This window comes from Drosophila eugracilis, unplaced genomic scaffold (assembly GCF_018153835.1).
Source record: "Drosophila eugracilis isolate 14026-0451.02 unplaced genomic scaffold, ASM1815383v1 contig_445, whole genome shotgun sequence".
Taxonomy (NCBI): Eukaryota; Metazoa; Arthropoda; class Insecta; order Diptera; family Drosophilidae; genus Drosophila; species Drosophila eugracilis.
In genome coordinates, this window is record NW_024573311.1 from 2,499,305 (window position 1) to 2,523,974 (window position 24,670).

The following is a 24,670-nucleotide window of genomic DNA, read 5'->3' on the forward strand; positions in this document are numbered from 1 at the left end:
CGGAAAATTGCTCTACTGGCGCCCCCTAGCGGGCAGTCCGCCCACCCGCTTGGCTTTGTAATCCTCGCGAGCTTCACAATAAACACGAAAATATAATTTGCAACGTTTTTGCAGGCGACGCGCTTCCGCTGCCAAAGCGCAGAAATGCAATGAGTTTTAGACAATAGATGTTCTACAGTGACTGCTCGATAAGTGGAACGTGGTGAGAGCATGTGATTAATCAAATAGTGGCTTTATTTACTATACTTTCCGAATAAATGTATCTATGACCTTTGTCAGCCTTATTAATTATTTATCGTTTTAAATTGACCTGTTAAATAAATTAAGCTGTCAGATACGCACGATTAAAATGTCATCAAGTAATATCTATTCTGTTCATCTGATTAAGATTGGTTTTGTATAAATTATATTAACAGACAAATTGATTAATGTATTAAAATTATTAGCTAAATGTTACAAATCCGGTTGGAAAGTATAAAATATTGATAATATGTAATTTAATACAGTTTTGAAAGTTATTTATGTTTATCCTAAAACAGGTTCATCTTATACAGACCCCCTGTGCTCGGACCGACTAAGCTTAACTGGACGATGGTCCGTGCAAGTAACACTAATTACCTGGAACTAAATATGGCGCCGGATTCGGTGGCGGTAGCCAATACGTTGCCGTTATCGCCGGATACAACTGATGGCCATTTGTGGCCATGTTTGTGGACATGGCTGACGACGAGTGGACTGAGTGGTTTGGGGGTGGCTGGGATGGCTTTGATGGTGCAACAGTGGTGGGGAATGCTGCTGCTGATGATGTGGCGGCGATGAGTCCGCGGAGGAGCTGCCCGAGCTTCGTCTAATATACCGGACGATCATATTGTTGCTGTTGCTGTTGTTGTTGCTGCCGGCGACGGGCGGTGGAGATGCTGCATGGACTTTGGCCGATAGAGGGCGCTGTTCGCCAAGCCCGACATTTCCATTTCCACTTCCGTTTCCGTTGATATTGCCACCATTGCTGCTGTTTTTTTGCTGAAGGAATTGCTGCATTCCATGATATTTGGATTTTTCATGTTATTTATTGGACGCTAGATGGCGCCACTGCACACACGCACGAACACACGAAAAAATTTAGGGTCGAAGGGTTTGGAATATATTTTTTGGTCTAGCTAAAACTTTGCTTGGTTTTTTTTTAATGGGCCTCGAGGGCTAAATTAAAAACGAAAAGCAATATTTTATTTGTATTTATATTAGCAAGGGCTGCCATTAAAATGCCACAATTATTCACTTGTGCATAATTTGAATTTTATTTGCCACACACAAACACAAACACGAACACACACACACGATTTCGTTTGGTTTTTTAGCACAGCGTTTTATGGTCTACCATTTTTGTATAACTAATTAATTTGCCATATTGTCCGGCGAGTGCAGTTTGCCTTTTGCAATAACGCAGTATTTTTTATTGTCGTTCTGTGTTATTTACATTCAATTTGTTGCACATCCCCACATCAACGCACCGAGCGCTAATGGGTCGGACATGACCCGACCGTACGGGTGGCTCATACAGATGGACCATATTTGTTTTTATTGTTACGATTATTATGGCGATCACATAGCGCAGTTGTTTGATTTTGCATTTAATGTCCGTTAAGGAGCCCCGTCAGCGATATTAAAATCATTGAAAAATCCAAAGCAAATAAATAACAAAAAATTTTTAATCCATCCAGCTTTCGCTTAAACAATTTTTATTGCCTATTCATATGGCACTTTGAGGGGTATCATTTCGTATAATATCATAATAATGTAGTTTTTATCTACTCCATAGACTGTTATATAATGCCAATAAGTTAAATTAAAATGTGGCAAAAACATCAAATTGAAAAACGCATATTTTCTCACCCTGTGTAAATGTTTCGTGAATTCCTATCCCTATGCTAAAATATCCACAACTGTGGGCCAACTTAGCACTAAGCCACTCCCATCTGCTGGCCTTTCTACCTATCTGTATATATAACACCTGTGTGAAGCTCTAATCAGCTTGAGTAGAGTTTCGAAGAGACGAATGTCTATGTTTATCCAATAAATGAGAAGGGAACTCAGGGTAAATAAGTAACCTGAGAGCCAGGCGGGGAGTTTCGAGCTGGAATCTAAACAAGCCGACAACTGTTCGACACCTAAACATATACGAACAATATGATTGTGAAATTTCAAGCTTATTTATCTATATACTCCTACAACAACCGCATTTGTTTGACACTGAAGTTTCGGGTATTTCCTTGAGAAGTGTCACCAGAAAATAGAGTTCAAATAAAGTTTGGAATTTATAACAGAAAGGAAATTGCTATTAAAACACCTTACTATCATAGTTAGCCAAACTCATAATCATATCGAAATATTCATATAATGAAAATGAATTTCGAATTTCCATCTCAATTTCGTTAGAATTGCTTATCTCGTAATAACAGCTTTCTCCGACTACTTTGGTTCATAAATTGTCAATATAAGAAGAATTTTTCATATATTCGAATTTGTTAAAAATTCCCTTCAAACAGATTTCCATTTTGTTGAACATTTTCATATCTGGTTGAAACGCAATTGCTTCGAATTGATTTTGCGGCTTCAGTCGTTTTCGGAATTCTGTGAAATTTGAATATTTTCTTAGAGTACTCGTACTCGTATTTTCTAATTTCTAGTTTTCCCCTCGCCACCTGTCGCCTCGACTGTCTATTTTCAATTTCTCCTGACCCAAACTGAAATTGACGTTAGCCAGTCTATTGACAGACTGCCTAAAGAAGACGATGATTATGATGATGGCTATGATGATGATGAGGATGCTGGGACTGATGTTAAGGCTGATGGCTTCTTGTTTGTACATGGCCAACATATAGACATAAATATGTGTAAATAGACACAGTTTCCCCTTGGTCTTGGGCCCCGTCCCTCTTCTTGGGAATGTAACTCAGAAGAAAGTGCAAATATTGACGAGAGTTTCCATTTTGCAGGTGGCCCAAAGTGGAACAGTTTTCTGTTGATGGTTGCGACATATGCGAAACCAATTGATTCGTCGCCCGACTGGCTATTACTATATACACATATATATGCTGATATATACACGTGTTCCCTTGTGACATTTTTGTAATCATTTTGTTAACGCTTCGCTGGTTACCAGACGATTTTAAATTGCGGAATACTAATTTTTTCTAAGTGAGCTGATTAGTCGAGTTGAAGTTGTTCGTTTTTTTGTCGTTTAAACATTTTCAAACCCACTTTTGCGTAAACTTTGTATTATTATCTTGCTGTCTAATGCGCTCCGAGGTGCAATTTGACTTGGCAACAAACTCGCTCGCAATTATCACATAAACTTAGCATTTACACTCTGAACTTTGCTTCTGCCACACTCACAGCACCTCATGTGGCTTGTTGTTGCTTTATTGTGGTTGCTTTTGTTGTTATTATTGCTGTTAAATGAAAATATTCAGAGCGGAAAGTTACGCTTTACCATTATAAGCGGCCCATTCGAAGCATGATAATATCTAATGTGGAGGTTTCTGTTTCGAAGAATATCGAAAGTGAGTTTGATGTTCAGAAAGAGACAAATGCAAGACGGAAGTGGTTTAAGTATGATTCGGCCAAGTAGGTTGAAAAGTTATGTAATCCTTAGTAATATTGTTTAATGTTGAAATGAGCGTGGATCCTGATACCTTAGTATACCCCTCATACTTTTTTTAAATAGAATATCGAAGCCAAAGATCATCTAACAATTTATTTAATTAAATCTGCTAAAATATTGATCATTATTGAGTTCCCATGTGTTTAGCTTGGTGTATCTTTTAAAACACTTTTAAGTTTGTCGGAAAATGTATTTGGCTTTTCGAGGTTTTGACGAGCCGTTGACATTTTGTATTTAATACGGCCTGCACTCAGGTTTTTCTTTCTGTGGCGTTTGCCTCGTGTGAGGCTCCTCAAAAATGAAAAGCGAAAGAAAATTTGACAAGTGACAATTTCCGTTTGTTGACTTCGTTTTTGAGTGATTATTTTTTTGAGGGACAGTTTTCCCCATTCCCATGATTCATTTTCATTTTAAGAAGCATTACGTGAGGGAAAAATCGGATTACAATTAGTGGAATTTCGTATTAGAAATCTAAAAGTAGAAACTTGGGCTTAGTTTTTTTTTGGCTATGCAGTAAATATATATTTAATCAGTTAAATGGAATGATGAGTTAGGGTCTAAAAGTTGACCTTGTAGGAGAGAGCGTGTCGAGGGAAGGTGACGAAGGGTGCTGAAGGGGCAGAGCTCATCGACAGCCTTCATCCGAGGCTATTTATGGCCCGGCACACCCAGCTCCAAGCTCACACACTCGAGTCACTCGACCGGAACGCCAATTGGATCGGAAATCGCCTTTTTGTCTGTTGTATTTGCCAGCTTACATCGGCCTTACCCATCCCCTTACCCATCTGCTTACCCAGCCCCTTACGACTCATTGGTTTATTCCAAAAGCTCATCAGCTGTTCTATATTCACTATTCAGTGTGAATTCAATTATTTTCAACGCGATTATTGAGGCTATTTTCACAGGTAAATAGAGTTAAGCAACAAGTTCACGATATATAGTAACAGTGGTAAGTGACTAAGATGGACATTTAAAGAAACTTTATTTAAAATCAAGTTAAAAAAAAACCTGTAGATCGCCATAATATTCATATGTATTTATTCTAACGTTTCCGAAAACCGTAACCACTATTTAGCAGTACCCACTGTACTCTCAATTGAGTCAAGCAAAGTTCTTATCGTCCACTAATTATGCAAATGCTATGTGCATTTTAAACTCTTATTTACACACTCAAAAAATGCGCTTTGTTGGCGTATTCTTAATGAACTTCACTAGCTGCAATTCGTAGATTATAGTATCTTTGTATCCGAAAGATAGATAGTAGATTGATCGCACGTCTTGAACTTAAACTTTGACACGCGCGTGCGCGGCAATTGTAATTTCCGCTGGTTTTTTGAGGCTCACAAATCGCTATATTTCTCTCCGATTTCGACGACACGTCTCCGATTTGAGAGTATATATCTGAGTTAGATACTCGTCGAGAATTTCAACGATTTTGTTGCTGCTATTCTGTGTACTTTTTTTTCGGGCTCTGTATTTCGTTTTTTTCGCAGTCGATCCGAAAACGCGACTGATGTCTGGGCGATTGAGTGACAAACTGCTGGCGACGCTTATTTTTTCGCTGCCGTTTTTGCGCTTCGTTCTGCGGTTTATTTTACTTGATTTTTGTAGTTGTAGCTGTATCTGGTATGTACTTTAGCCATTGTGTACTCAGTTCACGATGAGCCGCATGGCGACGTCAAACCAACAGCAACAGCACCAGCAACACCAACAGAGGCAAACAGTTCGAATACGAAAAAATCATTATTATTGCTGCTGCCTTTCGGCTTTGTGTCAAAATGGCAATAAGAAAAGCGTGCGGCGAGGAAATTGTTCTTGGGAAAATGCGAGAATTATGAAGATTAAATGTGTTTTAAAGTGCTTTGGGAGGGGGTAGCCGGAACACTGATTGAATATCGAAGCCTAAGGAAAGTTTATTAGGTAAAATATCTCTCTATCAGATACAGAAATCTAACTTTTCAAGAAGGAGTTTCTTAGTTTCCTATTAGCTGGCTAAGTTTGGCATTGCATCTCATACACCTTTCAGCCATATTGCTTATATATATTTTCATAATTACTCATATTCCTGGCTCGAAACTTCTACCTGCGAGAGACTCCAACTTTTGGGTTCGGGCTTGGCGATTATGTTTATTTTCGTTTCGCATTTCATCAGACAGCTACAGTCCGTCTCATTCTTCGGCAGTTGTTTAGTTTATCAGTTAACAGCTCTGGGCTAAAAGCTTTGGTAGCTAGATCATAATTCAGCTGAAAATTATTAACAATCTGGTTGTCAGCTGACTACTGAAGGTTAATTTTTTGGACAAATGCAGCTTGAAGAGCCCTGCTTATCGGGGAATGAAAGTTGAAAATTTAATTAATATCAAAGGGAAAACAAAAGCAAACCATATGCCGCCGACAAGTGCTGGAAAAATAGGGGGCGTAGGGGCGTTGTGGCAGAGTGGAATTATAAAACAATACGCCCCCTAATTACAGCCAGAGATACGGATACAGATACAGCTAGAGCTGCAGATACAATGCGAAAACACTTGAAAAGAACAGACGCACAGGCCATTTTCGATAATTGAAAATAATAATTAAAATTCTCTGATTCGAGGGGCTGGAAGGGGGTTGAAGGATCGGCCCCGACGTCCACAATTGGAGTGAAAGAGAACCATATAAGAGAGGCAACAACTGCAGGGCATACATAATACAATTTGTATCTGTTAGTATGCAAAACATGTCGCCAGAGTTCCTCCACTCTTTTGGGTCATAGAGCCCGTTAGCCGTATTTGTCCATCAGAAGTCATCATGGAATTGGTTGTCATTCACTTTGCGCCTCTGTTTTGTTCTGTTGCAGTCCCTCTTGCCTCCTGCCCCTCATCAGACCCTATTTCCATAGAATTTATTACCCCCCTTTTAACCCCCTTCTTGGGCGTGCGTGATTTCTTCAATTAATTGTTGTCTCCAAGCACTTTGAACACTGCACAATGTCGTTCTTGACAGCACTCAGAACTCTTTTTTCCCATCATTGTCTACACCTAATTGGAGGTCCGAGAAGAACTAGTCGGACCATTGTACTAGCTGCAACAAAGGTCCCTGAAAATATGCATAATTCTAACTCAAACAATGACAATTGTCAAGATATTGCAATTCATTCGGCAAAGAGTTTGTGCCACATGGATTGCCCAAGAAATATGCTAAATGTTTGAACGAGGAACTTGCCAATTATGAGTGGGTGCATGCAACAAAGGAAAATCTTATTCATGTTAAGTAATGATTTATTGATTCAAAATGGAGTTGAGAATACAACCTAAGTACCTCTTAAAGTAACTTTATTTACATTTACCATCGTTTGCCTAAAAATCTCGTATGAATTCTATTAACTAGTGGAGGTTCTAAGTACTCCGGGTTAGTTGAGATGACTTAATGGCTTAATAAATATCTAAAAATAGAGTAAAGATGATTATAAATAGCTAACAAGTTTAGCTCGCATGAAAATGATATGCTAACGAGCTCCTGATGAACGATTTCCTGAAATAAAGTCGCGCTATATCAAACTTTAAGCCCCAAATGGCTTAGTATCCCCAGTGTTTATAACGCAACTCCTTGTGGAGAGATTTTCCCGGGCCATTTGTCATTATTCCGGCTTTCCCATGCATCTTTCTTCATGCGGCTTGCCATTTTGGCTCACAAATCTAGCAATTATTCACATATTTCAATTACCGCTCGTCAAGCGTAAGAAATGTCTTGTGGCACACATGACAAACTGCAGCTGCAAATGCAATTGCTGTTGCCTGTTGCAATTGCCACGCAGAATGCAACGCACTTTCAACACGCAACCAACGAAAATTTCTCCATTTTTAGTGGCTGGCATTCTTCGCATTCGATCGCAAATGACACGCAATCTTTGGCTAGAATCTATAGAGCCCAGTTACGAGTTGGCCAAAAGCAAAACAAACTGCAAACAAAAACAGCAAACAGCTGACTTGACTTATATAAACAGAAGCACGGGTGAAAAACGCTAATTTCTGTGGAAAAAAATAAACTAATAATGGAAATGAAATGAAAACTGGTTGAGACCTCAGCCGGTTGTTCGCCAGAGAGGAGAAGTCGAGAAGCTATGAAGAGAATCCGGGAGAAGCCGGCGGAGAATGACTCAAAACTGCAGCCGAGATTATAATTTATTTAGCTGACTTTTGTTTTTGCCCCTTTTTTTGCAGTTAATTATTCGTTTGGGAAGTGCTTTGCATATTGTTTTCGTTTTCGATTTCGATTTTGATTTCTACATTTTTATATTTGCTTTCTGTTGTGTTTACTTTTTGGCAATTGCCAAACGGCATGACAAGTCCAATCGACTGAATTGTGGCCGCTGGTGCCGTTCTGGCATAGGAAATTAATGTTTTGATGGCATTTATTTCGGGCACCCCCTAAAAATCGAAATTGAAATATGTCCGAGGTATGCTTGCCGGATATTTTCGGTAGATTTAGCAAAGCTATTAACTTAATGTTGGCTAAATTTTGAATTATGGCGAAAGTCTTTTGCCTGACCAAAGAGAACGAAAGAGATTGTGACACTTTCATGATTTTCCCAGCACTTTTCCAAAGCCTAATAATATTTTTTAAAGAAAATTGTGTTTGTTTGCTTTGGATTTTAATTAGATTTTAAAAAGCTACTAAAAAGTCAATATTTCTGTATTCTGAAAGGTTGTAAATTATGAGTTAATCTCGAAGGAAATTTCGAGTTTAAAAACCTATTTTTCAGAAGTCTTTTTAAGTTTCATAAATAGGTTTTAAAGAAGAAAATTTTGAATTTTAAACTAAACTAACCCGATTTTAAAAATATTTTATATCACTTTAGCTATTAAACTATAGTATTTCTTATAATTGATAATTATGTAATAAATTAAAAAGTCAATTAAAAGCTGAACAGGACGCTTTAAGTACCCCAATGCTAGACAAGAATGCAGACTATGCTCATGGCTTTTGTGTAATTTCAAATGAAATCCACACGAGGTTATTAAATAATTTAATTGCACTTTATAGTCGTTTCTTTTGAGCCAATTAACAATTGGTTAGCACACCGCACGGTTGTCAATTTCGAAATCATATTCACAATTACTAAATCAACGATGATTAAGTACGAGGCACACGTATAAACGTAGTCGTCTACCGATATATATGAAGAAGCAATTTAATCAATTGGATGTGCCAATAGTTTATCAATATCTTCAAACGTTTTTCATTTAGTTTTCGTTTTTTTTTTTTTGTTTTTCAATTAAGGCTTTGCGGTTGGCGTAGATTTAATTTAAAGAATTTCATTTGCAGTTGACCAACCACAAAGTGCGGTGAAGATACGAAGATACGGAGATCGTGCCGCGAATGAATGACAAACTACGGCACGTATAGCTTTCGGATATGTGAACGCGACTTTTGAATAACGAATAATGATTCCCGATCGACGATCACCGATCGACTGAAAAGCCCCCAGGCACTTCACTTTGCCCCGCGATCAATTGCGCTGCACTTCGAGATGAGATACAGATACTTTTGCCCGCTGGCAATGCCGGTTCTCTCTCTCTCTCTCTTGCTGTTTCCATCTCTCTTATTTGTTCACTTCCCCTCTCTTTCTAAACAGCTGTTGCGGACACTTGTGGCTCGCTCACATGAAAGCCAATTAGCCACGCTCGTTGCCTTTTGCCTTTCGGCTGTTTGTTTATTTATGTTTGCTGGGGGAGTCATCAGCGGTTGACAGTTTTTCGTTTATATGAGTGCGAGTATGAGTAGCTCTCTCTTGCTTTTCTGATTTCTCACTGCCTCTCTCTCTCGGCTCGTATTGACTTCTCTTTCCGATCAGTGCCGGCAGTTGACTCAGCGGTTTTCCTGCTCGCGGAGCGGATACTTGATTCCTCTGTGTTAACTGACTTGATTTTATTACGACTGGGTTTAGTTTTTATCAGTATATAGGCTTAGGAGATATGGTATCTAAAGCTTTCTATAGGTTAATTAGTGGGACCCATGTTATTAGAGGCTTTAAGAAATTAATAAACTCTTATTTACTTTATTAAACTAAACTTAGAAAAAGGTTTTAAATTACCTTCTATCTTGAAGGTTAATAATCATTTTCCGCTCATTAACTTATTGTTAACTAGTTATATAAGCAATGCCCATATGTCATCTAATAAAATTAACGCGGGTAAACACATATTTGCGAGTACCTATTTACAATGTACTTAGTAACCGGCTTAGACCAGTAAGTGTTTCTTCGTTTGTATCTGAACATGAGATGTGTGGTGAAGAGCGTCTTTAATTTAGTCATTCTCTTAAGCCCAGTTAGCTTCAATTTACTTCATACATTATGTATTCATAAATCCAGCAAATAACTTTAACGATTTACAGCAGCTTTGGTTGTCGTGACATAACATAAATCACTGCACATTTAGCTGGAACCTCTTTCACACATCTTCCCAAACGGGTCTGCCCCAGCCACGCCCCTTGTGCATCCCATCCCGGGATATAACAGCAACAGCAACAACAACAGCAAGTATCGCCTCTTCTAACACATTTAATGCCAAGCCAAAGTTGTGCGCTCACTTGACAAGATCGCGACGACCTAAAAGGTTTCGAGACGCGAGCAATTAACATCAGAGCTAACAAAAAATAAACGATAAAGAAAAAATACTTGCCGTATCTCTGTATCTGTATCTTGCAGATGTATCTATATCTATGTATCTGGCTAAACGAGCGATCACGTCAAGCGGGCAGCTAGAAAATCAATTGAAGAGCTGTTCGGGCCTGAAAACTCAGTGAACATAAAAAGCGCTTTGTTTTCGCTCCCAGGCCCGCAGAACGCTTTATAATTGAATCGAAAAGTGTGCTAATGCGACCGGCAGTTAAGCTTCTCAGTGAGTATCTGCCAGATACCGGGTCACACACACACACAAACACAAAGTCATCTGTGGGCTGAAACTGCAAACATGAAAATGCATTTTGAGATCTTAAGATACCGACAGAGAAACATTCATTTAAACTGTGAAAAATCTTATGAATGGTAAAGTAACACAAAAAATTTATTACACAGTCATTTTTAACACTATTAGAAACATTTTTACTGAATTTAATTTTACCTACTACTTGGCTTTTATTGGTACTTTAAAAAGTTAAATCTTTTGTCATCACATCCTAGCGGTGAAATGAAAATTGATTCGTCGTTGTCGACGTCTGACAATTTGCAAATTATTGAGCCCATTAATTCGAAAGCCAAAAGGCATAGCAATGAAATTGTGTTCATAAATAAAATCGTGCCTACGAGCGGGCATCTACTTGCATTTGCTCGCATCTCATTAATTTGGAATGATTTTGCATGTTGGCTAGTTGGCCAAAATGTGCAACAGAGACGTTGACAATCGATGGCCAGAATATGCCGGCAAAAAGGCAGCAACAAAATAAGGCATCCTTCCCGAACAACTCGGCAACTAAGCCAAGCCAAAAGGGCAGGCTAAAAAGGCGGACAGCTACACAGACGTCGACAAACGGCAGCTAAAAGTATTTAGAATTTCTGGCATTTTGTCAAGTGTCGCCAAAACATTTCGCACAACACGCACGGCTCTACAGAGCGAGAGAGAGAGAGTGAGCTATACAGCGAGTGAAAGAGATGGTAAGAAAGAGAACGAGAGAGAGAAAGGGGTAATATTTGTGTGTACTTAGGCGAATCTTGCACTTGTTGCATTTGAGAAAATTTGTGTGGCATTTGAAAATGTTTGGCATTTGTTTTTTGCCAATACACTTTTCGAAAAGGTTAAGGATCCTTGAGAATAATATTAAATATATTTAATATTTAACAACTTTAAATAAATCTATTTTAATGAGCTACAAACTATGCCATTGTCTAACTTGATTTTATTGGTTCAATTGTATTTGGAAAATATCTTTAAGATTAAATAATTTCTGCAAGTGCATGTAACTGTCTTCGTCTTACAATTTATGTATTTGTCAAAATTTTAAACACCTTGTTTCCTGTCAATCTCTGGCAAAATCGTTTTTGAGTGCATTTTCAGAAATACGTTGAAGAAAAAAGAAACTGCCAGCCGAATCAAGTGTTGGATAAGTATTTTTCCCTCGCACTCTCGGCCATTTATCTTCATTTTAGTGATGCGATTTGTTAATATTTCGTTTATTAAACAGCGAAAAAAAAACAAAACTAAAACCCAGAGAGTGTCGAGAGAGATTCTCGCTCAGTTGGGTGCCAATTTTTCGTTAATTTACCATAAAATTTCCGTGTTACGTATTTTTAATTTTGTGATTTATTTTTGTCACGCGTACACACTTGACGCAATCGAAGGCAATCGAGGAGAAACAAAAGCAGCGGCCAGAACACGCTCAAATGGCTTTCGGATCTCTCCTATATATACGCTGAGATATGGCTAATGGGTTGGTTGAAAAAAAGTGTTCTCTGCGAGGTAGTTGGCCCTTGAGCCACTTGTACTCGAATCGAAAACGAAGGAAAGCAATTATGTAAGATAGGGAAAAGCGGGAAAGCATGGGAAAACACAAAAGGGAACAACAATCGATGGACATCGAGGTGAATGCAAGCGATGCCCTAAACATTTCCGTTGCATTCGAGCAAGGCTAAAAACAACCAGGAATTCCAAAAGTCACAAGCACGCACGTCTGACACACACGGTAGAGCGGAAACGGAAACGCAGCGCATAAGTGGAGCGCAAGAAGCAGACACAAGAAGGACGTGAAGGGAAATCACCGTTCAATTTGTGCTATGGAAGCCATAGCGACTTTCCGATTTGACTTTTGAAATGAAAGGAGGTAGAAAGGCGGTAGAACTGTCAACTTCTATGAGATTTGTCAGTGAGAATTATATGTTGATTAGTCTATGAAAGAGAATACTAAGGATACTTTATTCTAACAATGATAAAATCTAAGTATTTTAAAGAATAATTCACAGAAATTCCTAAAAGAAAGTAAGCCACATATTTTTTTCTAAAAGTAATATTTCATCGCTCTCGGATTGTGGCATCAACCTTTTGTTAGCACTTTTTTGAACGAATGACTTCTATGCTTTTTCCCTCTTCTTTTCAGCACATTTCCTAATCGATTTATTGGTCTCTCACAATCCAACTAATACACGATTGTAGCCAGTTAGCCCCCTCTTTTCCGTCTCTCTTTTTTTCTCCACCCGTCCTGTCAGTTTGAGCATTATTCATTTTCATTGCCGCATTCTCTGTTCGAATTCCTTTCCATGTGTTGTTTTGTGTAATCAAATACAGACACTACATCCCCATATCCTTGCTTGTGATTAAGCCCAAAAGGCTCTTGCACACTGATAAAAAAGAGCAGAAACTAGCAATCAACTGAACGGGGAACGAGACAGGGGAGCGGGTCAGAGACGGAGGACGAACAAATATGCCCTGAAAGGATGTCTAAAGAGGAACTTACCATTTCTGTTCTCACTATCCGCCGGCTTCATCTGAATGGGATGGTGCATCTGTCAAAGAGAAAGAAAAATTGAAAATCGTTAGAAAAAATGGGTAATATTTTTGGGATATGTGATTGGAATACACATCACTTTCATTGAAGATTTTTTTCTACATTGAAATTCAACTTGAAATCAGCGAGTTCTGCTTTGTTTTTACTGTTTTTAAATATGTTTGTATGCCAGAAAATCATTTCCTGATTTCTACCATCAACATTAAATTACTTTTCTATCTGCATTCAGCTTAAGGAACTAATGTTTCAAACACTCGCTTTATTTACTCTACCATTAAGGCAACAACAGACCGAAACCCTTGTTGGATCTACAATGATTTCATTAGTTTATTGAAGTGTTGTTCGATCTCATTAGATTTGAATTTGGCCCAATGCAAAATGAAAAGCGCTAATGAAATAGCTCGGAAAGGAAGGAATCAAAGTTCGACAGAAGGAGTGAGCGAAACAAAAAGGGAACCAGAGAGCCCATTACATTAACGTGGCCATTAGCACTTGAGAATTGCAATTCAATGCGAGATGCTTTTAACAAATTTCCCATTTATTTTACATTCGTAGAAAGGCGAACTGATAAGGTCCTTGATACTGGGTCCTGTCAGGCAGTGGCCATTACTTTGATTTCAATTAACTTTTCATTCAAACGATTCGAGCAGCGGAAATGATAATAATAATACTTACAGCGATATTAGAAAATGGAGCTTCAATTGCAGGAAACTTTTCCCATTGGCAGGACGAAAGGGAAGGAAAAGGAGGAGGGTGGGAGCACAGTCCGGACAAAGTGACGGAATGACTGAATGATGTTCAGCAAATTGAAATGAAATGCTTTCGTGCTGAGGCCTCCCCGCATCTCTTTTCAAACCAAATAAAACCGAACTGAAGCCAGAAGGTTTTTGCACAAATTACGAGAAAATGTCACCGCCTCTGGTCCTTGGTCCTTGGTCCGTGTTCCTCGACCAGCCACCGATTTCCATTCGGAAAACCCTTCCCACTCTTATTGTTGCGCCATTTTGCTGCTCTATTATTCAAAATTGACAGTTGAATGAGTAAAATGGCCGTCTGCCTCAATCTGAATTGCTCTTTTCTGACATTTCATTTAACTGTCCGTCTAGTGTGGATGTGTATGTTTGTGCTGGCCAAATACAGCATGGAAAACCCTTTTCAATTTAATGGCATACAGGCTATAATGCGATTTGCAGCAAGTTACTTTTTAGACCTACTCCGGTTGTCAATTAGCTGTCCAAATATTGTGGTTAGTCTTTGGTTCTTGTAAAAAAAGCATCCAAATCCTTGCACAAATAAAGAACAGGTACACTGCAAACAAGGAATTTCATCAAAATGAACAATAAGGGTCATGATAAAATGGAATGTATTCTAATTAATTTCAAATACGGAAACGTCTTTCAGTTTCCCAAGAAATTTCTTAACTTAAGTGAGTGAATACTATAAATTAATAAAGAGGGAAAAACATGGCTTATCAATCTTTAAGGAATTTTAAAATACTTTTGTCGTTTAAAATTGTACAGAAACTGTCAAATTAAATATCCATAGCACAGCTTTGGGCCGCCCACTTAATATCTTGTTTTCTCCTTCCTTATTTTTGACAGGACTCTTGCAACTGTAAATTTTCACACGTGCCAGAAAAAAAAAGACCGAGAAAAAGGTCAACGATTGCCCAGGACACTTAACACTTACATATATATATATATATAAGAGAGAGAAAAAGGGAAATCGCAGAGAATTGTGGGCAGTTCAAAACAAAATATTTATTGTGGCCGTTGACAAGCTGGGCTTTTCCTCTGTCTCCGCAAGAGTATATATGTGTGTGTGTTTGGAAATGTGGACATTTTAACGTCTGTTTACCTATCGATTATTTCAGGTAAATTAAGTAGCTTCAGAGCTGACGAGGACCTCCACGTCCATGTCGACATCGATGTCCTTTCCGTTGAGGGCAGCCTGCCAAATGCATTAAAGGATCAGACATGCTCACACACTCACACCCAGTCGCTGTACACATACTCATACAGACACGCATAGCTGTACATCCAGGCACTTACTTATACAAACAAAGATCCACCTTGCTCACACACACACACACACATCCACATGTGGTCATTATTTTGACAATTACACACGTGGCGCCATTTGGCCAGGGTCCCTTCGACCACCACCACCCAATCAACCCCTCCTAAATTCAATGTTTCTGTGTGAGTTTGGGTCTTTGTTTTACTGCTAGCCGAACGTTCCTATATGGATTTTCCATTAACGATTTGAATATGTAAATGATGGAGCGAGTGCCAACTGTGGTTTCAAATGAAGAAACTGGGAGAAACTTTTATTTTAACATTCACTTGCGGCAAATTAATTGATAAAAATTATTTTTAAAATGATATAAATAAACCTCAATACTGTAATTACCACATATTGAAGAAAAAAATTCGAATAGTAAAATACTCCAGACTACTTTATTATTATCTCAGCATACTTTTAGGCAGCTTCATAAACAAATACAAAAACCAGGAATATTTTCAGGTATTAGCTTACTAAGGATCCTAACGATTAGCATTAGTTTCTATCACCGTTGCTATCATTATTTTTGACTGATAATTGAGCCACTGTGCAGGGTAACATCCACTAGCTAGATTTACCCACTCAACCTGCCCCTGGTGATCCAACCCGCCCAGTAATCTTAGTGTGTTTGCTTGTGCGTGGAACGCTTCATTTAATACGTTAACAATGAGATTGTCCTCAATAATTGAATCCACTAATTGACTGATGATTACATTTTGTGTTGGCCATACACCAATAGTCCACCAATGTCCCTGCATGTCCTGCCCAATACAGTTCCAATTTCGATACCTTCGATTCCCTTCCCACCCGAAAACCATGCGCTGAAAGTATGTCATCGATCGATCGGGTAGCAAGCGGTTGACTTTCTCAAGCTGTATTATTCAAAAGGGCGCACAAACAGTACTGGGTATATGCATATATATATACACATATATATATATATATGTGTATGTGAACTACGAAGAAAAGGCGCAGACACACACGCGCACACGTACATACGCAAATACGAAAAGAAATGCACACATACATGGACACAGATAACAGGAAAACGGGCAGAACTCAAAGCTACATAGATGGTATAGGGCTGTGTGAGTGGGGGGTGTACGGTGTAGGTGGTTTGGTATTGGGAGGTACTTACCCCATCCAAGGTCTTGATGTTGTGCAACGCATCCTGGGCGCGCAGGGCGGCCTTTCTTGTAAAGTAGGTGACAAAACAGCACCCTGTAAACGAAAATGAAACAATCGAATACAAATCGAATACAAATCAAACGAATCGATAGACAGTAGCACAGAACATATGATACAGAACGAACATTTTATATATAATATATATATTTAAACTTTACTAAATATATATAATTTATCGGATGCATTACGTATTATTTACTGGGGACCATTACAAAGTTAAGCTCTTACTTCGTTAGCTGTAGCTTTTCATCATGCATCTGAGACAGATTGATCGAGGCTTAAGTCTAGATAGATATAGATCTAAATTGGCATGCAGAATTTTGGACACGGGACGAGCGCTTCATGCAAGCCATGCTGAGCAAATGGGACGTGGACAAAAATTATGGAACTAAGGACTGGGTGAGGCTTAGGCTAAGATATATTGCTTTTTTTCTTCGATGATAAGGAAATATTTTCCGTCTTAAAAGGACTTTTGAAATCTACAAAGTTCCGATAGCTTTATTACTTAGTTCTTAGTGCTAAGAAAAAATCTTTGTTACATAACCATAAGTCCCCTTCAAATCAATAAGTACTATTATTTATGTTACCTTACTTTTCTTTTATGCCTTAATTTATCTTTATCGGATTACTTACGAAACTTCCTGGAAGTTGGTATACAACCTGCCTCCTCTGACCCATCTAAACTATCCACTGCTCCATTACAAAGATTAAATTATAATCCTACTCCGACTGGCAGCCACATAAACCACACTTCTCCCTTTGGTGGATATCATCGAGTTAGCCGTGCTCGAACACCTTGCTCTGAGGATTAATCCACCCATACACACACACACACACTCTTGGCCAGGATCAACCCCTCTAGACCATAAATATGCATAATAGAATTTACCTTTTCGCTTTCGAGGAAAGTTTGCAAGCAAATGCGCATATTATTCTAATACAGCCCAAAATTAACCAGAGCAACATGCTCATGTCCTGCATCCTGCCGCCAGTTACAGTTAGGGTGTGTGTGTATCTGTGTATGTGGAAGTTTCTCCCGTTTATACACGCACAATTATGGCCAATTACCTCGGCAAAAACTTTGGCCAACACCGCATTCCTGCCCTTCAACACGTGTGCTGGGAACAGGTTTTAATGTTGATGGGTTCGCCATCAGCATAATCATATTACTTGATGTTTATCCGCAGAGCCCGGGGACCCACCCAGAATGGATGGACATTGTAAAATTTCATTGAACCGCCCCCGGAATAATCCTGCCATTTGTATGCCCCGGGGCTAGCGTTTCCATCTTGTGGCACTCACCTCTGCTAATCGATGTGACCTTGTCCCGGAGCACATTCAATGTGTGCACGGGTCCGAACTGCTCAAACATTTGCCGGAGCCTCGACTCGTCCCAGGTCTTAGGTATTTGGCCTACGAACATCTTAATATTGTCCGCATCCGGCTGATCCTTGATCGAATCCGGACTGTTGGTCTCCATCATTTCCATCTTAATTGAGGGCTCACGAATGGGACTTTGGTTGCTGAAAAAGAGAGGAAATGTACTTATTTTTTGAAAGAGAAAATAAAAAAATTCTTAAAAAGTACTACTTAAACAAGAAAACGTTGTTTCCTAAAAGAAGTTTATTTAAAATTTTTTAAGGAATATTGCATAGAGTAAAAATATTGTTTTTATGTTTTAGTTGATGGTCGTTCTTTTGTGGGTTTATTGGAAGTTTCTACTGGTTGGGGTTCTTCAACGTCCACAGGTGCAGCTTCTGCAACAGGTTCCTTTGGCGGAGGAGGTTGTGGTGGTTCTTCAACTACTGGTTCTGGAACAGGAGCTTCTTCTGGTGGAGGAGGTGCAGCTTCTGCAACAGGTTCCTCTGGCGGAGGAGGTGGTGGTGGTTCTTCAACTACTGGTTCAGGAGCAGGAGCTTCTTCAGGTGGAGGAGCAACTACTGGCGGTTGCTGCTTCTTTAGTTTCCCCAGATTCCTCATTTTCCCCAGGTTCAGCTTCTGCACTTGGAGGTGGTATAACATTGAAGGTGGGTGTCATATAGCATAGATCATTCTTGGCACCATCCTTTGCCCGGAAAACTGGGCTGAGTGCCAAGTCGGCCAACGGAATAGGCAGCACAGGAATTGGCTGCACTGATGTGATGCTCTGTGGTCAGTTTCGGAAATCGCGCTATGTGATAGGCCAAACTGCCCAGAAAGGCATCTCCCGCTCCCGAGGGATCGGCCAAATGCGGCACATCGGCAGCGGGCACATGAGTGCACATATCGGTGTCCTTTTTAGACATATAAACCGCACCCTGGTCGCCCATGGTGATGATCACGCTCTTGGCTCCCTTTTCTATGATAGCCACTGCTGCTTCTCTAGCCTGTTCAAGGGTCTTGACCTCCTCCAATTCGGCTAATTGAGCTGCTGCCTCTTGGTTTACAACCAGAATATTGGGCAAGGCGATCATTCCAGCTGGAATCTCTTTTCTCATGGGTGACATGTGTAGAATGGAAACTCCCTTGAACTGCCGCATCGCACACATGCTGGCATTCATGTCTGTTTCCAGTTGACAGAGAAGCACCTTGGCACCGCTAAAAGCCTTCTTGGCCCGGCTAACATCTTTGGCCGTGAGGAGGGCATTCGCACCGGCCACGTTGATCGTGTACTGCTGTCCCTCATCGGACACCGCGATTTCGCTCATGCCCGTGGGATTATTTTTCACCTGCTCGACGTGCAGCACATTAACCTCTTGATGCTTCAGATGGATTCAGGTAACCATTGCCGGATTCGTCCTTTCCCAGTTTGGCCACCAGTGCTGTGGAAGCTCCCAGTTTGGCAGCTGCCACACACTGATTGGCTCCTTTGCCACCGAAGCATGTATCCATATACGTTCCGGCGACAAGTTCTCCGGGTTTCGGCAGCTCAGCAACATGTCTTTGGTATTTTAGTTTGATAATTACGGATTTTAGTGCTTTATACGAGACTTACGTTATGTATTCGATATTTGCCGACCCAAAGACCACGACATCCACCGCCTTAGAATTTCCCATCTGAAAGGCTGGTGTTAAGCCTAGCTGTTTTTAAATATATTTTACTGGAATTATGATTTTGATGATAAACTACATTTCCGACGTGTAACAATATGGGATCTATCTGTAGTTCACAAAAAATAGGTTTCCATCTAAAATAAACCAATTCACTTTGAAGCTGACGAAATGCCAACAGTTTCTATTTCTCAATTAGCAAATCTATTTCCATCACTCGCATATAAAGTGATTGCAAATCTAAAATGCGAGTTCCCAACTTTTTCATTGAACTTTTATGGACAACATATTGTTTTGCCATTACACCAGAATCTAACTCCTCCAGTTCCTAACTCCATTTGCTAATGACCATAAAAAAGGAGAGGGAGATAACAACAAGCAGGACCATTTGTTCTCCATCCTTGTCTGATACGAAGTTGGCTAACAGCATAAAATACAAATACTAATTGTTATTAGCAAACTAATCTAATCTAAAAAGTTGTAAACGTTGTTACTTTTGTTTTGTGGTTGACCAGTCTCCGACTCTGAATTCGAGGAATGGGCGGGTTTTGGGCGGAGCATTTTCCAGAGGAGCATTTTGGGGGATGTGGATGTGGGTCTTTGAGTGACTGGCAACGCATTGAACGCTCCACTTTGAGGTCACTTTCAGTTGGTTTTTGTGTGCTGCCGAAAAAGTTTTCCCTTTTTCCCAGCCGATGTTGTTGCTCCTAATGGGGGTTTATTGGGTGCTCTTGATGGTGTACGAAATTGACTTTTGGTTGGCTGTCAATTTGCTTCGAGGTCTCGGTTACGGAGTCGATTTGCCGTAAGCAGAAGTTGTCAAGCAGTTGGCCCAATAAATTTCAGCACTTAATTGGCTAAGCTAGTTAGTTGGATGTCTAAGTGAAAGCGGTATGTTGGGTTGAATCTCACGGATGTAATTGGGATTATTCCTGACTGGATTTTTAACATGTTGGAAACCATTAGTAGCTTAATTTTTACTTTATGATACAATTTAAATGCGTTTTAAATCATCCATTAAATAGAAAATAAAATGTATTAGTCTTCTGAGCAATTTCTATCTCGATTCGTGTTCATTTCAAATCTGAATAATGCAAAACAATTTTAGCTTTGCATACTTTCAGGCTGACAATCGAAAGTGCCATATATCTCAGTACAGAGAGTGACAAAGTTCTGCCCTGTGTTGGTACATTATTAACTCGAGCTATCGCACGGAGTCATCTGAGACGATGCCATTTAGGAAATTACTTCCAATTTACTTTTAAATTTCTTCATTTTCCAATTTCCTGCGTAAGTAATTCCAGCGCTTGCAGCCGCCATCCATTCATCTACCCTTACTTCCTTAGCCAGTTATGAACTGCCCCCGCTCCTCCCATTTCCCATCTCCCAAAGATGAATACCCAGCGACACTCAGTGAAAAGCCCATGAAAAGCTTCGCGTCTGCCGCGGGCCATCGAATGACAAAACGAAATTAATCTATTAGAGCCGGAACGAGGACGAGCCAAATTGTCTATGTCAAGGTGATAAATTTAGGCCTGCCTGCAGGTGAATAAGCCAAGATTGGGGTGTCGAATCACCTGGGAAAGAGCACAGGCTCCAACGTAATCCATCGCGATTTCGATGCCTGCAGCATAAATCTCTAAACGGGAGCCATTTACGCATCAGCCAATTTCTCGAGTGTGTTACCATAAATTTAAAAAAAAAATAAATTCCATATATTAAACCAAATAAGAAAAAGAGATGGGGGTGTCTGAAAAAGAAAGCAGCGACAGGTGTGTTGCCCCTGGAGTCGGGCAGGCAATTATTTCAGCCAGGCGCGAATCCATCGGGGAGTCAGGTGAACGCTCCCCGAGTGCCAGCTTCCAGCTCGCAGCTAACTATCTTTCTGCTCCCTTGCCCCTGATTCCCTTCCAAGTTCTCATCGCGGGTCTCTCGGGGATGCGCCTGTGCATTAATAATTCAGTTTCATTTAAATGCGACCAGGCCTAATGAGAAAATCGCCTGCGGTGGGAGCTGAAGCGCGTCAGAAAGTGAAATGGGAGTGTGGGGAGTAGGTGTGGCTGTGGCTGTGGCTGTGAGTGGGTGGGCACTGGGAAATGGGGATTTGGCACCAGGACAGCAGGTGTTTTCCAACATCGCCGCCAATGAGCTTGACGATGAAGCTGATGAGGATGTTGGTAACGCAGCTCAATGCGCGAATCAACAGCTTGAAGCCTTGTCGAGGGGCACAAAATGTCACCGGACAGTGAGTTTGGCGAATATTTTGCATGTCTTGCTAAAAATTGTTTATACTGAAGCCTACATTTTGCTGAATTATTGGTAAACTATTTGTTATTCAAAAACTTATTAATTATTAATAAATACAAATAGGATTAATCGACAATCCTGAACTATTTAACATAGTTTTTCACATTAAACGGTTAAATCCGAAGATAAACTTTTAACCAGACTTTAAACACAGTTACATTTTTATGACTCTATTCTTAACCACTGTGCACTGCGGCGACATGACCATGACGTGGCACTTAATTTATGATGGCAGTTTGTTATGCCGCGCCTGTCACAACAAAAACAAACAGCTCAGAGATAGAGGAAGCAAAAAAAAATATATATTTACAAGAAGTTGGGGATGGATAAGGCAGTGCAGCCTCCCCTTGCGTTGGACACAGGCCGTATAAAAATGACCCAACATAAATTTAATAATTCTGCTTTATTATTTAATGGCCGAGCACGACAGCAGAGAAAGCCGGATAGATTGTTGTTGAGTTCGGAAGGGAAGAGTCCGGGATTCTTACCACTCTGCCCTCTCGACATTATCGTCTTTGAGATCATTATGAAGATGCTATAATATTATAATTACAATGTCCTGTCAATAATCATTCGCCATTATCGCTGATGACTTGGGCTATGTGAAAATTGTCGACTTGATGGCTCCTGCCAATTAATAACATTAATGCAATGGCAATTATCATTAGCTACTCAATGTCAGCCTCGAACTTCCACCCAATACGCCAATTACCAAGCCCACCCTTTGGCCAATGCACATTGTCACTTATTTTAATTAAATAAGGCTGAGAAGTGGGCCGCCCACGGATTCAACATTCGGTGGGAATTTTTTATAATTTCCGGGCAAAGGAAGCTCACAAATAGAAAATGTGGCGCACGTCCGAGAAATAACCATTTGAAATGTGATAGCCAAAGTTGTCTGAGGGTGGCAGGTGATGTCCTGGGAAGCTATAGGAAATTGAAATGTTCCATAACGGTAAAGGTAATATGCAAAGTGATAAGCAATGAAGATGTGGGGGAGAGGTTGGTGAAGCATTTTTCCCGAAGAGCAGGTAAAATGAAAACAGGATATTACCAGACATAGCTAAGGTTTTTCTGCTTAAAATTGGGAGTATATAGAAGACATTATTATCTGGTTTACTCTTTTTAATAGCTCTGTAAATTCTTTAACATAAACCATAGCATACTTCGCAGGGCTATCTGCATTTCCTAGATTTTCTATGGAAAATTACTCTCTGTTGCAGCAAATCATTTGAGTGTAATTAGCAGTCATTAGCTAGCAATGATGCAAAAAAAGCGGGACAAGAATTCGGATTTGAATACGGGGGAAACACTCACCTAGCTGAACCGATGATGGGTGGCAGTGGTGCAACAACGGGCGGTGCAGGGGTAACAACAATTGCACCACCCTGGTCGCCTAATGAAGTTCTGGAATTAATGCTGGAATTCAGCTGGGTTGACGGTGCCGCCGTTGCTGCTGCTGATGCTGCTGCTGCTGTTGCGGTTGCTGCGGTGCCTGGTGTTGCTGCTGCAGATATAGCTGCGATTGCTGTTGCTGCTGGCAGTGCTGTTGGGCTGGAATTTATTTGGTTGTGCAAGAGTGTTTCGAACAATGTTGTCGACATTTTTGCCGCTGTTGCTGGCGTTGGTGTTGTTGTAGATAATGCTGGGATATTGGTATTACTGTTGATGTTGTTGCTGTTGCCGGTGGGCCGCAAATAGGGATGAAAACTTTTTGCAGCGCCCGTAAAAGTTGTTGTCGCTGCGATGGCACCTGAAGTTGCTCCCGAGCTCGTTAGATTCTCTAAATACTCGAACTTGACCGGCTTTATCTGCTGATGTTGTTGTTGTTGCTGTTGTTGCTGCTGCTGCTGGCTATTGTTGCCGGTATTTAAATTGTTATTGTTGTAAAGGCTGTTGTTGTTGATGCTGCTGTTGCTGCCGGCACTCGAATTGCTGTTGTTGCCATTAGCAACATGGGCAACAGGTGCTGTTGTTAGCATTGTTGTTGCTGTTGCTGTTGTTCCCTCTGATGTTGCTTGTGTTGCTGCTGTTGTTGTTGCTGCTGCTGGTGGATTGCCGCTTAGTTTATCCGCGTGCAGACTCAAGGATTGCAACATCATTTATTACACCTCTGCTTTGTTTTTATTGCCAACTCCTGTAGCTCCTGTCGCTAATTACTTTTAGTGCCGCATTTGGCGTCGCTTGCTTTTTAATTTGCTTCGGGTTTTAGTTTTATTAAAATTGTATATTATTTTCCAGCTGGCAGGAGTAGGGTCCTCTTTCTGTGTTTAGTTTTCTACCCCCTTGATTATCCTTTTTCTATCACAGTTCTTTTTTATTTCGCTTTCACAATTAGCCTCTGCGTTTTATTTTTTTTTGTTATCTCTGTTGAGGGTTGAGCTTGAGTTCCAACTGTAATTAAATGGAGAACAAAGCGTTAGCTGATTGAAAGAAGTGTATTAGGAGTTTTCAAGTTGTATTATTGAGTGCGCGATGCGGTTAAAAAAGAGTGGTAGAGTGTATATGAGAACAAATTAAGGTAGTTTAGTCATAATAAATCTTTAGTGATTTAAAATTACATAATAAACCCTAACATCTATCTATTCGAAATGAAAAATGTTTAATTAAAATGAATTTTACCAATTAGGTAGTTCTGTGTTACATTTTCCGGAAAAGAGCAGCGTGGCAAATATTTATTAATGTTCTAAGTAGCCACTAGGAAAAACCGCAGTCAAAATGGCTGCCTTTCCGCCCCCCGAAGGCGCGCACTCTCCTAGCTAATCCCACCGCCCACGGAGCCTAACTGCATAGCTAAGCGCATTTGAATGGAAAGCATATTGACTGACAGACTGACCGCAGTACTTGGGCCACTCGACTGTCTGCATTGAAGTGCCCGCTTTGATTCGCACACAGAAGTATATCACTGCACATACTCCGGCATATAGATCCACACTAATGCAA

The 24,670-nt window shown here is 40.1% G+C and overlaps 2 protein-coding genes across 5 annotated transcripts in view; both read right to left on the reverse strand.

Moving 5' to 3' along the window:
• The window catches only part of LOC108104076 (CUGBP Elav-like family member 1), a 46,587-nt gene extending 22,478 nt beyond the window's left edge, over positions 1 to 24,109 (reverse strand). For 2 of the 4 annotated variants that reach the window (XM_041819105.1, XM_041819106.1), the window contains exons 1-4: positions 23,045 to 24,106; positions 17,693 to 17,913; positions 16,341 to 16,423; positions 13,088 to 13,136 (exon numbers count right to left, since the gene is read on the reverse strand). In XM_041819105.1, coding sequence (XP_041675039.1) covers positions 13,088 to 13,136; positions 16,341 to 16,423; positions 17,693 to 17,913; positions 23,045 to 23,829 — 1,138 coding nt within the window. In that variant the 5' untranslated portion in view covers positions 23,830 to 24,106. Of the gene's footprint in view, positions 1 to 13,087; positions 13,137 to 16,340; positions 16,424 to 17,692; positions 17,914 to 23,044 lie in introns of all 4 variants that reach the window. The other 2 variants (XM_041819103.1, XM_041819104.1) reach the window with 2 other exon arrangements.
• On the reverse strand, positions 18,000 to 19,515 carry LOC108104078 (ribokinase). The gene is given in 5 exon segments (XM_017209973.2): positions 18,000 to 18,349; positions 18,351 to 18,458; positions 18,460 to 19,140; positions 19,142 to 19,310; positions 19,365 to 19,515. Coding segments are annotated over 5 exon segments (1,308 nt in total). The 5' UTR covers positions 19,427 to 19,515; the 3' UTR covers positions 18,000 to 18,061.
• Positions 24,110 to 24,670: the final 561 nt, after the last annotated feature.